Source organism: Eretmochelys imbricata, chromosome 3 (assembly GCF_965152235.1).
Source record: "Eretmochelys imbricata isolate rEreImb1 chromosome 3, rEreImb1.hap1, whole genome shotgun sequence".
In the NCBI taxonomy this organism is placed as follows: domain Eukaryota; kingdom Metazoa; phylum Chordata; order Testudines; family Cheloniidae; genus Eretmochelys; species Eretmochelys imbricata.
The window spans coordinates 106029957-106044612 of NC_135574.1; the positions used below are offsets into that span (position 1 = coordinate 106029957).

A 14656-nucleotide genomic window follows, 5' to 3' on the forward strand; every position below is an offset into this window, starting at 1 on the left:
AAACTATCACCTATCCCTTAGATAACCTATTGGTCAAGAGCAGTTAATACACTAAAGCCTTTCTCTTTCTTTTTTACACATTAACAGATATAAAGAATGCATTTATTTTACAAGGCCCAAAACGCCAATGGATTTGTTCTATAGAGGATGAAGATGATAAATTTACATGGCTATCTGCACTACAAAGGGCAATCAACTGTAGCATTGAAAAGAATTGATTCATCTTAGTGTTTCAGATGCCCAACTCCTGTAGTGCGCACTAATTATTTGTGAACAGATTTTTGTGCAGTTTCCTACTGAGGACTTTTGCTCAAATTCCGCATCTTACCAAGAAGTTAGCATTCCTTTTGATAGTGGCTCAGAGAGTACCATCGTGTGTGTGCGCCTCAGACTGCAGAAACTTACAGTAGAATCAGCACTCATTGTCGACCTGTAAGACTGATCCTTTTTTGAAAAGATCACACTACTACAATTCATTTCGTCTTCAGAACTTAACGCAAAATCCGCACAATATGACTTAATGGCCTTCATAAAGATCTTCACTGTATGACAAACCGGAAGAAAGCTGCTAATTCATCGAGAATCTGCTATGAAAAGGGCTTTAGATTTTCTCCACTGATTGCACGAGGGGACAACACTACAGTTCGGTTATGGGTAACAAGACATTTTAACTGGTATATTCTCAGTATATACTACCCATTAAGTCCTTATATCATAGTTTCAAAGGGCATTAAGGAGATAGAAACATTTTACTTTTTTGCAATTTTTATTAAAGACCAAAGTCCTGGATTTTCACATAATTCCTCACTGAGTGAAAACTGTACTAAAAAATTAGTACAGCAATATGAATAATAAAGTATACAGGCTCTGGGAAATAAAAATAAGTTGTTAGATGTTACAAAGACATAGCTTTTGGAAGTATAACTCTGTAGCTGAAAATGAAATCACCCAGCAAAGACTGCTGTAGAAGGTATTTAAGCACCATAGTAACAAGAATAGGTAAGTTACGTTTAGAATTTATATGAACAAACAGCTCATTATCTTTCCCCTAGAATTACTATTTGTTCTGGCTCTGTTCTTACATTTAAGAATCTAATGTCAAGAAATTCTTGCAATTTGTTTTCATGGAATAGAAATGTGTTCATTAAAGGTTGGGACATACAATGCTTTGAACATACTTCTCAAGAACTTCCTTCTCAGTAAAATGATGAGATTTTGTGCTTACTATTAACAAGCAGATTAAGACAAATTCTTCTGTAAGTGTATTTTGGTAAGTTATTTTTAGGGCTTGTCTACACAGCAAGTTACTGCACCGCAAGCCAAGGTGCGAATCTGCAGTGTTCCAGCTTGCTGCTCAGGAACGTCCAATATGGACATTACCACAGTGCTGTGAAACTCCCAAGGGCGGCTGAGCCTACTGCTACCTCAAAGAGCAGTACCACTCTAGAACTTTCATTGCACTGTAGCAGTGACCACGCAGGACGTTACTGAGGGGTAAGCTGGTGCACTATAGATCACACCCTGGCTTGCAACAGAGGAACTTGCTAGGTATAGAAGCCCTTAGCGAATAAGACTTATGAGCACACAATAGAGGTGGGAGGAGAAGTGTATCTCAACCTACCAAGGCCCAAATGAAGAACAGAATGTTTGGCAGACTCAATGAAGGACAAATTATTCATGTAGGAAATTTAAAAATGCTGTGGATTCATTCCTTTAGTATAACTAACTTTTTATAACCTTCATTTTGTAATTCTCTAGTCTGGATGTCAGATGTATTTTTCAGTAATAAGTGATAAAAATCCAGTCCATGTAAGACGGAATCGGTGCCTTTGGGATGAAAATGAGGGACCCTTGAAATGGACAAGAAAAAGCAGGAAGAATAATTTATTACACTGACAGTCTTTTTAATGTAGCACTGCCTTTAAAAAAAGGCTTTTCACATATTCAATTTTATTTTGTAGATAAACAGACATGGGAGAGGACAATGAATGGGTATTGAGGGGGAAAAAGCAACAGTTCCAGCACTCGGAATGGTGGAAGAAAAGAGACAAATTAGTAGAGAGAAAAGATGGGGGGGGGGGGGGGGGAAGGTGCTAGAGGGAAGAGAAAAATCAGACCAAGAAATTGATGCTGCTTGTTATAGCAGCCTGTAATAAGTTTCCACAGTATGCATCTGATGAAGTGAGCTGTAGCTCACAAAAGCTTATGCTCAAATAAATTGGTTAGTCTCTAAGGTGCCACAAGTCCTCCTTTTCTTTTTGTAATAAGGTAAGTTTTTCCAAACAGTTTGAAGAAAAATACTGTGTGCAAACAAGTGTTTGTGTATGAACTGTATCGGCATTTATCCTTCCTCCCCTATTTATTCCCTAAACTACTCACACTGCAGTAGCACGCAGCAGCATCATAGATTGCAACCACATTCTCCTGGGCACTGTACAAATAGAGAGTCTCTGGCCCAAAGAGCTCAGAATCAATCTAGGATTATAACAAGATGCAACAGGTAGCTAGAACAAATGGGAGACAGAAGGGAATGAGGAGGGAACATTAAAACAATTATGTTTTGCATCCCACCTATTTCCTCTAGGAATTAGACAGAATTACCTTTTACTGAAAATAAATCCTGCCCACATTTTTTAGATGAGTTAACTTTTGATGACCACCACGTAATATGATGTGCTTAAAACAAAAGACTGTAGTGAAGATGAGAAATTAAACTAGCTCTTTAGATAGTTCAGATTTTTTTCTGAATTAAAAATTTGGTTTGAAGTTCACATAATGAGCATTCAAAATAAATCACAAGAAATCTTTAAAAAAACAGTCATCCTATTTCTCCTGCCTAGATAGAAAAGTGGCATTACTGCAATTAAGCTCTTAATTTGATGTACAATTTTGTTGATTCCATTGCAAGGATTTGAGACATTGAGATCCAATCATGCATTCAGGATTTGAGAGTAAAAGTTTTTTTTACATTTAATTCAAAGGTCTGAATGTCTGATTTATGATTTTTTTTTGAAAAAAATCTTTTATAAACAAAACTGCATGGACAATTACATGCATAAAGTTTTTAAAAAAATCATTTTCCTTGATTGTACCAGAGGACCCAGCTGGAAAGTGCAGCATACGGTCTTTCAGTGTTACCCAGCTCCTTGATAATTAGTTACAACGGTGAAGTGATCTTAGACTATTAACTTTTCTGGGTTGCCTTGCATTTCTCCTTTTCGCTTATACCTGATTTCACTAAATTTAGTCTGACACTTAATCTACTAATTGACAACATATTGTGCAAGTGTGATTTCTATATAGGCAGTTTATTTTTTAAACAAGTTATTCATTATAGAAATCTCAATCCACCTACATGCAAATAAAAAGATCCACTTTTTTCATTTCACAGTGTGAAATTCATTACTTCTATGTTAAGGAATGCTAGTTTGCAAAATATGTACAAAAGAAAACAATGTTTCCAGGACATTTTCAAAAAACATAACTGGAACAGGTGTTAGAGTAGTAAAATTCCCCCACAGTATTTTTGAAAACTGCAAGTATCCTGTCAATGTACAGTAATCAGAAAGGGAAACATACACATTTATTTTCACTGTCCAAACAGAATTGCAAGTAGTAAATAGCATAAACTGTGGAAAATTTGATTTAAAATGTGCTTTTCAATAATCAATTGGTAACATGGTTAAGAAACTAATTTAAAACCAACAGTGAAGCAGGGAAGGTCAATGACTTCTAAACTGTGACCCATTTAGTTTGATTACATTCAGAAGGTACTTTAATAAATTACATTATCTAGATTTCTGTGAAAGTACCTTCTTTCACCCAAGAATTACACTGTAGCAGCATTCTGCTTTTATACAGGATACCTAGGTTTATTTATAAATTTAAGATAATATCCATTCTACCTTAGTGCTTTTCATCAATAGATCTCAGAGAGCTTTGCAAAGGAGGTCAGTATCATTATCCCCATTTTACAGATGGGGAAGCTAAGGCACAAAGAGTTAACACGACTTACCAAAGGTCTTCCAGTAGGTGAGTGGCAGATCCAGGAATGGAACCCAATCTGAGTCCCAGTCCAGTGCTTTAGCCACTGCACCACACTGCATCCCTTATGCTTGTACTCTAGAAACGAGACAGTTTGTGCAGCTATATTAACATAAATGAAGGCTAGCCTCACTTTACCAAGAAAATCCAAGATGGCCAACAGCTGAAAACTAGAAGAACGAAGGGATCTACTGATCCTTGTGACTGCCATCAAAAAGATTTAAAAATATATTCCTGCAGATTTGTGAGTTTTACAAGTTCCAGTTAAAGATGAATCAACAAAATTAAAATATTGTGCTGTTTTATTGGTGTAAAAATCACACAATTGCTAGTTCTGATTCTGCTGAGATACATCCATGCGGTTTAACATCTATGATCCCACAGCCAGAAGAAGCCATTAAATAGACTATCTGCTGTTAGTCAGCAATTAATGCAAATTTACATATGAGATCAAAAGGTGTGTATCATACAATATACAACATATCCTAATACAGTACATCAACCCAAACAACAGGATACACTCAGGGAACTTTTTGTTAATAGTGAAGCCTGTCTATATGCCAGAAAAATAAGGCCTGGAGACAAGGTAACAGAAGGTAACCCAGAAGTCCTAAGAAACAAACTGTTTATTTTTTGGCTGGGAATTAGAAGTTCAGAGAGGTATTGACACATTACTTGACAGTACAATCTGTTACAGTAAAGACTGGTGGATATGATCTGTTAATAAAAGGTCATGTGTGAAGCATGCATTTACAGGTAGTGCTCAGGAAATGTGCAATCAATACATTGGGAATTAACACCCAATTCTTTTCACAGAAGGGATGACCGAGGAAGGTCTGTTACGTGTAGTATCAGTTGTACCATAGGTCATTTATATGCATGCGGCTGAATCAAGATCATGAGTGGAAAAATGTGAACACCTGGCAATCTGGTCACATACTGCACAAAATATGAAACAAAGATGAAATAACCAATTTTAGATGATATGGCAAGGTAGCCTGCAAGAAATTCTGTGGCAGCCTGAGGGAGCTACTTTATTGCAAAAAAGGCAGGCTTTCTGGAATTGTGAATCACTTGCTAACTTGTGAAAGGAGGTTTGGGAGATCAATTTTGGTTCACATACCAGATTAGTTTTCCTGTTTTATACAATAAAACAAATGCTGCAGTGTAAGAGGCATTTATAGTATATGTGTGCTTTAATGTTAAAAGTTAACTGACGAGCTGTCCTTTTCTTTGACATGAAATATAGAAACCATTAGGTAATTAATTCCAGTTTGAAGTGTTTGGCCACTGAAACTGTGCAAACTCAACTCCAGCAGAAAGATCATGCATTCCCAAGGAAATGGCAGGGGAGGCAGTGCCAAGATATATAACATTCAAGGAAAAAAGTTATCCTGATTTTTTGGATTGGAGTTAAAATACTTAAATGCACAGATGGACAAACTGGACAGAACAGAATCACAAAATGTAATGTTGAAAAGAGCGCACTGAGCTGAATGAATGGGTCTTTCAATAGGCTTTGAACCCAATCCCCCTTTCCAAATTTAGTAAATTCACAGTTAACGGCAATTGGCTTATAGGTGAGAGAAGGGTCGAAGCTGTTCCAGTTGGACTTCCAGGGAGATTCTCTCTTCAAGAACATCCTGGAAAGGAAAGATTTTCAATTTATAGTCCAAAGTGAAAGAACATTGTGAAAAAATTCTTACTGTGATCAAAATAAGGTAAATGTTAGCATCAGCTTTGGGCCCTCATCTCAAGTTGTTCTCTAAAGAATACAAGAACCCCCTCCCGTCAGCTGAATCAGAGCCTCGACTAGTGAATACTGCACACTCTGAATGAGACCTTTGTTCAAAAATAAAGCCATTTAGCAGGCTACATTCCTTTTTGTGCCACCTACATACTAGGCAAGGATAAGTAGGCATAAATTTATACACATGATAAATAATTTTCAAATAAAATTGGGTGAAGAGAGTGAGGCAGAATTTCACTTGGTTAAAGTTTCATGAACTTGAAGTTTGTTTTCAGTGAATTTCACCCATCCCAACTGTCTTTAAAGAACTATAATACAGATTTGAATTCAGACTTGTCAGTTTTCTAAATGACTTCCACTCCTATCTAGCCAGGATAGCATAAATTCAACATTTTAGCACATTTGGATTGGTTTAGTATGAAATTCATAACTAAGATGAGGTGCTGAAAAAATAAATTAGGTAAAAGTACACTGGCATCCAAAGACAAATTCAAAAGGTAAAGCACAAGACAACAGTGAGCAATTTAACTAGTTAGGTTAGACTGGTGACTGTTTTCTTGTATTTATTTACTGAACTGCAATTTTTGCATTTCAGACATTTTGTGCCTCTATTTTTTCAATAATATGCTTATGAAATGAATCAGTGTTTTGTGCTTTAAGTTTCATTAACATGTTTCAGGATTTGATTCCTCCCCCTTCAAGGCTGAGGAAAAAAAACACAAATGCGCTTCTAAGTGTTTTTGCTAGTTTTCCAAATACAGTAACTCCTTGCTTATCATTGTAGTTATGTTCCTGAAAAATGCAACTTTAAGCGAAACAATGTTAAGTGAATCCAATTTCCCCATAAGAATTAATGTAAATGGGGGGGGGTTATGTTCCAGGAAATTTTTTTTCACCAAATTTTTGTTTTTATTTATTATATATATATATATACACACACACACACACACACACACACAGAGTATAAGTTTTAAACAACAATTTAATACTGTACACAGCAATGATGATCGTGAAGCTTGGTTGAGGTGGTGAAGTCAGAGGGTGGGATATTTCCCAGGGATTGCCTATTTGCTAAATGATGAGCTAGCAATTGGCTGGGCCCTCATTGTTAATGTAGCCTCACACTTTACAAGGCAGCAAAAATGGAGGGAGCGGAGACAGCATGGCAGACAGAGACACTGTGTGTGCGCGCGCGCGTGTGTGAGAGAGATGCGCACTGCCCCTTTAACTACGCTGACCCCACTCTAAGTACACTGCCTTTTTAAGTAGATCACCAAGTTGAGACAGCAGCTGCTGCCAGCAATCTCTCTCTGTCCTGAGCCCTGTTGTGTCTCCCCCCTGCTCTATGGAGATGGGGTAAGCCGGGGGCCGGAGCAGGGGGGAGGGGGACACCCCGACATTAGCACCCCTCTTTTCACTCCCAGCCCTGACAACAAGCAGGAGGCTCCCAGAAAGAGCTCCAGGGCAGAGGGCAGGAACAGCACATGGCAGTGGGGGAGGGACAGCTGAACTGCTGGAAATTGATAGCCTGCTGGGAGGCTGCCGCACAGGGAACTTAGGGGAGCAGGGAGCTGATAGGGGGGCTACTGGTCCACCCTGGTTCCAAGCCCCCACCAGCTGGCTCCAATGGGCTGCTCTTTCTGCAAGCAGTGGACAAAGCAGGCAGCTGCCAAACACTATAAGGGAGCATTGCGCAACTTTAAAGGAGTATGTTCTCTAATTGATCAGCAACGTAACCACGTTAACTGGGACGACTAAGTGAGGAGTTACTGTACCTTCATCTCAGAACAGTGATATTAAGTGTACAAGTTAATAATTCTTCTAGTCTTATTTTTGCTATACTTAACAGCATGTTAATTAGTAATATCAAGATAATTAGAAACAAGAAGGCATCTTGTAGAAACACTTCAACACAAACTAATTTTCTTGTCCTTTCTATTTTCAGAGTTCCACAAGAGCACATTGCAAACAGCTATCTCCTGTAATCAGACTCATAGAAATGTAAAGCTGAAAGGGACCTTGAGAGGTCATCTACTCCAGCCTCCTGCATTGAGGCAGGACAAAGTATACCTAGATCATCCCTGTCAGGTGTTTGTCCAACTTGTTCTTAAAAACCTCCAATGACAGGGATTCCATAACCTCTCTTTGAAGCCTATTCCAGTGCTTAACTATCCTTATATAGTTTTTGCTAATACTAAACCCAAATCTCTCTTGCTGCAGATTAAGATGATTACTACTTATCCTTCCTTCAGTGGACATGGAGAACAAATACTCAGTCACCTTCCTCTTTATAACAGCCCTCTTTATAACATATTTGAAGACTTATCAGATCTCTTCACCAAATCTTTTCTCAAGACTAAACATGCTTAGGTGTTTTTGTTTTATTTGTTTATTAACTTTTCCTCATAGGTCAGGTTTCCTACACTTATTTTTGTTGCTTTCCCCCAGACTTTCTCCAATTTGGTCACATTTCGTTAAACGTGGTGCCCAAAAGTGGACACCGTACCGCAGCTGAGGCCTCATCAGTGTCAAGTACAGTGAGACAATTACCTCCCATGTCTTATATAAAACACTATTAATACACCCCAGAATATTAGCCTTTTTCACAACCATACCACATTGCTGGCTCATATTTAATTTATGATCCACTATGTTATCCACAGATCCTTTTCAGCAGTACTAGTGCCTAGCCAGTTATTCGCTTACGTATAAAAACAGCTTAACATTTTAAATAGCTATCTCCTATGCCCTCGCCCATATACAATGTGTGTGTTAATGTACACAGTTCTCTATCTCGGTACTTAAATGGCCCCATCACTATGCTATCTCAGCCTACACATGTGCACACACTTACTTCTCAGAAACTGACATACAAAGAGAATGATGGTATTACCTTTAACTGTTGCTGTAATTCACTATTCAATCTGGCCAAAACAGTGTTTGTTTCCTTATTGCGTCTAATTGATGCCTGAATTGCCTTCTTGTCTTTCCCCACGGACCTGAGGATATATTAAAGTGTTTTTTAGAAGTCTTTTCACTGCCAAGCACTCCAAGAAATAACTTTGGTAAGTATATTCAATTCCTTAGTCCCTATTTAAAGTGTTCAGCAAGAGCTGTACAGAGGACACTTTTTTACATAATTTAGTGATTCTTCCAACTTATTTTCCTTTCTACAGACTAGAACACATAGTACACTAGCCTTGTTTGCACAAAAGCTTTGCATACCCGTTTCCTACAGAACAAATACAATGAATTACATTTTTAAATTGCTATAATAAATTTACACCTTCCAGACTACTGATACAATGCCAGATTGACTTTAATTTAATTTGATTGTGTTTTGCATAGACTTGAGGGTAAAGTTCAAGACCATCCATACTCACCAACTTTATTTAAAATTAACAATACAACATTAACATTTACACAGCACTTTTGATAGTCAATGTATTTTGCAAAACGTTAGTAAGTTTTTCATCCAGACAACTGGAGTGCCTTATTAGGTATCTCTCAACACTACTCGGGACATTTTTTGGGAGGATCTAATTAAAAAACCTTTAACATTTATGTTGACTCTCTCAGTAGTTTTATATATATGATTTACAGCCACAAACAGTTATTCAACACATTGTAAATCTCTTGTAGCTCTTCCGTAAGCTAACAGTTTTATTTGCTGTTTAAATGTGAACTTCCCAATATTAGACGTATTCATACTCATCCTGGGTTACCTAGGGATAGATGGCTGTGAAGCAAGAACAGCAGCTATGACACCTGTTTTCTGTGTATTCTCCTCAGCTTCAGGTCTCAGCTCATCTTCCGATTTTAACCTTCTGCGAATAGGCTTTGGTGGTGGAGCAAGAGGGGTGGTGCCTTTCCCCTGGGAGGCAAAAGGCAGCCCATAAGCAAACATCTCAGTGAATTACATTTCTGCTCAAATCAACTGTCTGTGCAAAACTTTCTGAGAAACTAATTTATTTACTGTACAAGTTCTGAGACATTGACTCATTGTCAAGGTCTACTTGAGTTCTCTCAGGCAGCATCAGAAAAACTGCATGAGAATAACTCATCTCAAGGGAGTAGTAATTGACCTTGGGGTATAATTTTATATATATAAAGTAACTGCTCCGGCCATCTGTTCCCCATGGACTAAAATCCTAAAAATAACCCCTTTAAGAATCAATTTTGGTAACAACCTGATCATTACATGTAAGCAATCTAGCTTCATTAAAGTGAGCCTTTACTGTCATAATTTTAGATGCAAACAGCCCAGCAAGCATGTAATATTTTAGCCAAAAATGTAAATATTCCAAGAAGTTCTGAGCATTTGAAAACGGAGTTTTCAAATGGAAGCTTCTGCAAACTCAGGTGTAGCAGTCACTAACTGGCAACTGTTCTAATACACATTCTTCTATGTGTTAAAACCTACACTTTCCCCTTAAATTTCATTTTACGTACCGCATTAACAGGGACACTACCAGCTGCCTTCTCTTCAACTCTGGCATCTGTTTTGGAGACTCTAAGGGAGCCTGCAGAGTCAGAGGGTTTTTCAACCTACAGAGAATGAGACAGTTTAGAAACACTGTATTGTTACGCAGATATTTAATTCTGTAACAATTAGGATGATAGCCAGGTATGTCAGACTGGTATGTTCTCCGTTATACGAACAGAGTTTACATTGTCAAGTCTCTTATGTGAAACCAAGTCCTCTTTAAAGGCTCAGGGATGGAGAGACAGGGCTGTAGCTGACTACCAGCACCATCCTAGCCGCACTACTCTCACTATTTCTGATCTGCAATAAGATCACATCAGAGACATGAAGGAAAGTTACATTTCATGAGAGGCAGCAACAAGAGAGGATTGCTGGACCCTAAATTATAACCTCTTGCTACCGGAGCTAACCTCAGTATAAAGAGACGACCAAATAATAAAAACTTATTTGAAACTCTTCTGATCTAAATCAGATGTTACATATTATTTATACTATAGTAACTCAAAGGCCCGCAACAAAGATCAGGGCCCCATTATAATGCTAGGCATTATACAAAAACACACACAATAAGATTGTACCTGCCCAAAAGAGTTTATAGACTGGACAAACAGTGGACAGGGAAACAGGCGCAGGAAGTGATTTATGCAGGGTCTACTGGGTATAACTAACAGGGTACACCAGTGTATAACACTAAGTGGTCTACAATATATCCATTTACACTGACCTGCAAGACTTCTGAATGTGTTTCAATTTCATCCTCCTCCTCTTCATTTACACCTGATGCAGCAAATGCCTCAAACTGGCTGAAGTCTGCAAAATTTGGCTGTTCTGGTATTTGCTGAGGTGAGGTACTGGTATGAGCTATTAGGCTTTCAGCATCCACTGGGCGATGCACATGAGGACCTGCACCCTATAGCAAAACAAAGATGACAGTAATTACTAATACTGTGTTCTTGAAATAACTGACATAACATAGGAGCAAAATCTTGTCCAAACAAGAGTTTATGCAAGAATGCTAACCAAGGACAATTGTTTAATGTATTACTGCAGAAGTTACTGCCTTTGTTTAGACTTTTAATAATGCTTGGAAGTTTCTATCCTGTCACTAGAACAAACATGTTTCTTACCATACAAGTACAAAATGACTACAACATTTGTAACAAGGGGCAGAACACTTTGGTAGCCCATTATCAATGGTACAAAAATTATCAGTGGTAAAGTTAAACTTCTTTCCTTTCACCTAAACTGTTTTGTTTTCCATTTTTCCAAGTGTACTTCTCTTTGAATGGATAAAATCTATCCTTCCTCCAAACTGCTCTTGTGGAGCAAAACTGAAACAGCAGGAAGGTGAAAGACAAAAAAGGCAGATGGAATATTGGAACCTAAAGGCTACACAACAATTCAGAATTGAACAGTGTGAGAGGAGAAACCATGCAGCAATACCAGGGTGTGCTGGAGCAAAATGTTGGTCCATTGCTTGGGAGTGTTGTAGTGTTTGATGCCAACGGAAGAGTACCTTCAAGCATAGAAGTGGCATACCAATCATTTAAAGCGCTCCTGGATGTACCTTGTGGCTTTTTAGCGTACAGCTTGTTAATTTTAACCTTTTGTTTTTAAAATAGTTTGGGAATTATACAACATTCTCCCCTAAGAAGCAGAAATATGAAGGATAATTATTAGGGGAAGTATAACCTTTATATTGTCTCCTATTCTGAATATACATGTTTATCAACAATTTATTTTAGGATTAATAAGACTTTTTGACCCCTTTTCTGTGTCATCTCTAAGAAGTTAAGCATTCTTTTAGGATTAGTTTGCAACAACCACTTCCAACTCAATTCCTATAAGAAAAACAAAAACTAAGGATAATGAATGACTCCCAGTTTATATTTACTGATATAATAAGTGGCTGGAGGCTCACAAACTGCTACTTCTAGAAGAGTAGCTTGTCACTTTGGGGAAGGCAAACTGAAGTCTCTTTTTCTTCCATCCTCTATCCCAGTCTCAAGGTTAATGTACTTTAATATTTAAAGTAAGGTGGGTGGCTGGCAGTAAAGTAGATAAAACCTTTTCCTACTGTGACATGCTAATAAATAACATGACAAAGTGCACATCAAAAAGTTTTTAAATTGTGTTTTTAAAATTAAGGTTATGCATGAAGGCAGGGTTTTTTTGATTAAAAATTCTGATGTGAACTAGCATGAATTTAACATAGAACCCATTTTAAATATTTAGGTTATATTTGATCCTGATGTTAGCTATAATCATGAGGCAACCCCTGCAGCTAACTAAATAGGACTTTGTATTGTGTCACCAAAAAACTTCATGGGGTAGTTGCAAAACTCCATGTATTAAGTGGGACCCTGTGAACACTAGAAGAATAGGTGATATTTTAAATGTGTTAGCCAACACATCTTAACACATTTTTAGACACCACTTGGCACTTGTGGTAAACCCCTGTCTACACGCTTTAAAAAAATGTTTTAGCCAGTCAGGGTCAACCCACACTTTTGCCTAAGATGGTTACTTAGGCACTCCCCTAATAGGAAGAGGGAAGTGAGTAATTTCCGCAAAGCAAGGTTCTGGGGACATGAATGTGAGCAAAAATTTCATAGCACTTAAAACTGTACATGCCACCTGTGACGGTTCTCAGGGTACCCAGAGCTATGAGTCACCTTTGTTACCCTTGCCTCCAATGAGAAAGAAAGAGTCTTTTCTTGTGGTAGCTGGGTGACAGCTCCCTGATGGTGACAGCTCTTCCTTCGCCAGGCAGGTTAACAATATGTGCACTGCAATCCCTGAGTCTCTTTGACTCATTCCCCTGTGATACAGCCCAATATTGACTGATCACAGAAATTTCAGATGCTCTGCAATCAAAGGTGCAGTGTACCATAATTTACCAGTTTTACCTTAAACCACCACTACTGTCAATACAACACTTGTGAGCACTTATAATAAAACAAAAGTAGGTTTATTGAAGAAAGAATAACGATTTAACTAGTGAGAAAGTGATCATGGTAACTGCTTACAACACGAAACAGAATCCTTAAATGCAAACCCGAGTTTACACTTATCAATTTACCTTTCATATATAATAAAGTAGGCTGCCCCCTCAAAGTTGAGCCCATTGCTCAAAGCTGGCGAATTTCACCAGAACCAGGATGAACGCTTTCATGGAAGCTCCCTGCTCCTTAAGGGATTTCCTCAGTGATGGAGCCACAGTGCCCTTCTCTATACTACAGCACTTACAGCAGTGCAGCTGCACTGACGCAGCACTTGTGGTGGAAATGCTCTAAGCTGACGGGAGAGCTTAACTCCTGCCTCGGTGAGAGGCAGTAGCTATGTTGGTGGGAGAAGCTCTCCCGCCAACATAGCAATGTCTATACCGGTGCTTAGGTTAATACAACTTACATGTGGATTATTCATACTCCTGAGTTACGTAAAGTATACCAAAGTCACCTGTAGTGTAGACAAGCTCTATGTCATACTGAAAACAGGCTGGGTGAATTCCTGCCTTGTTGTAGAGTTTCTTTTCTACCTTTAAATGGTTTTGATTGTTTGTCATGGTCTCTCATGGTTTTCCATTGACTGTTTTGGGATGTGGCAAGGATCGACAATAGAACCTTGCAATGCCTAGCCAGCTGACTAGGGACTGATTAGCAACTCCCTCTTGCTTGAATGGATCATCGAGACACACTCAGATGACTAATTTCTACTCCGAGTCCGTAAAGCATACTTTAGATAAATACATTATTCCACAGATATTACCCGTACATACATCTCAATAAGTTTGAGTCTTGACAAGTTACATGCTTTCTGTAGATATCCAGGAAGAGTAACATGTAAGGTAAGTATCCTGTCAGACATATGTTTGGTGCAGTGAGTTTGTCAGGTTTCAGGTGAGAGTTCACAAAGAACAGGGGACCTTTGCCAAGGGGTGTCTGTCTCACCACCCACCAACTCACGACCCAGTAGTTGTATAGCATATTTCTGTACTGCTACCCAGGAATTATTCTGGGGATGGTGTCCAAAAGTTTGTAAGTTTCTGCCGCTCCCCACCTCCCATGTGGCTCCTGGACCAGAGACACTTCCCATTGACCTCAGGAGAAAAGTACTTCAGGTCTCCGTTTAGTCCATTGCTTCCCTAGGAGCAGGTCCTCATCTTTCTGGGGAAGCCCTGCAAGGTGGCAGAAGCCTAGGCTTGAAAGCTCTCGTACACATTCATACCCCCCAATGTTTCCAAAAGACCAGCCTTATGTGCTTACTTGCTGCACATATTTTAAAGCAAAGTTAAAAATTCAACAGACTGAAAGATTGTACTTGGGCAAAGAATTATATACACTATTTAATTTTTTAAAAAATTGTCACAGAATAAG

The 14656-nt window shown here is 38.4% G+C and overlaps 2 protein-coding genes across 15 annotated transcripts in view; one reads left to right on the top strand and one right to left on the bottom strand.

Annotated features, from left to right (window-relative positions):
* The window catches only part of LOC144262830 (coiled-coil domain-containing protein 28A), a 72925-nt gene extending 60446 nt beyond the window's left edge, over positions 1-12479 (top strand). For 3 of the 6 annotated variants that reach the window (XM_077813119.1, XM_077813124.1, XM_077813120.1), the window contains 3 exons: positions 88-999; positions 7740-8859; positions 11551-12479. In XM_077813119.1, the coding sequence (XP_077669245.1) occupies positions 88-218 (131 nt within the window). In that variant the 3' untranslated portion in view covers positions 219-999; positions 7740-8859; positions 11551-12479. Of the gene's footprint in view, positions 1-87; positions 1000-7739; positions 8860-11550 lie in introns of those variants that run through there. The other 3 variants (XM_077813122.1, XM_077813121.1, XM_077813126.1) reach the window with 3 other exon arrangements.
* REPS1 (RALBP1 associated Eps domain containing 1) overlaps positions 4329-14656 on the bottom strand; it is a 106644-nt gene continuing 96316 nt past the window's right edge. For 8 of the 9 annotated variants that reach the window (XM_077813133.1, XM_077813136.1, XM_077813132.1 and 5 more), the window contains 5 exons: positions 11005-11190; positions 10247-10342; positions 9520-9668; positions 8688-8793; positions 4329-5687 (listed from right to left, as the gene is read on the bottom strand). In XM_077813133.1, the coding sequence (XP_077669259.1) occupies positions 5619-5687; positions 8688-8793; positions 9520-9668; positions 10247-10342; positions 11005-11190 (606 nt within the window). In that variant the 3' untranslated portion in view covers positions 4329-5618. The remainder of the gene's footprint in view (positions 5688-8687; positions 8794-9519; positions 9669-10246; positions 10343-11004; positions 11191-14656) is intronic. The other variant, XM_077813137.1, reaches the window with a different exon arrangement.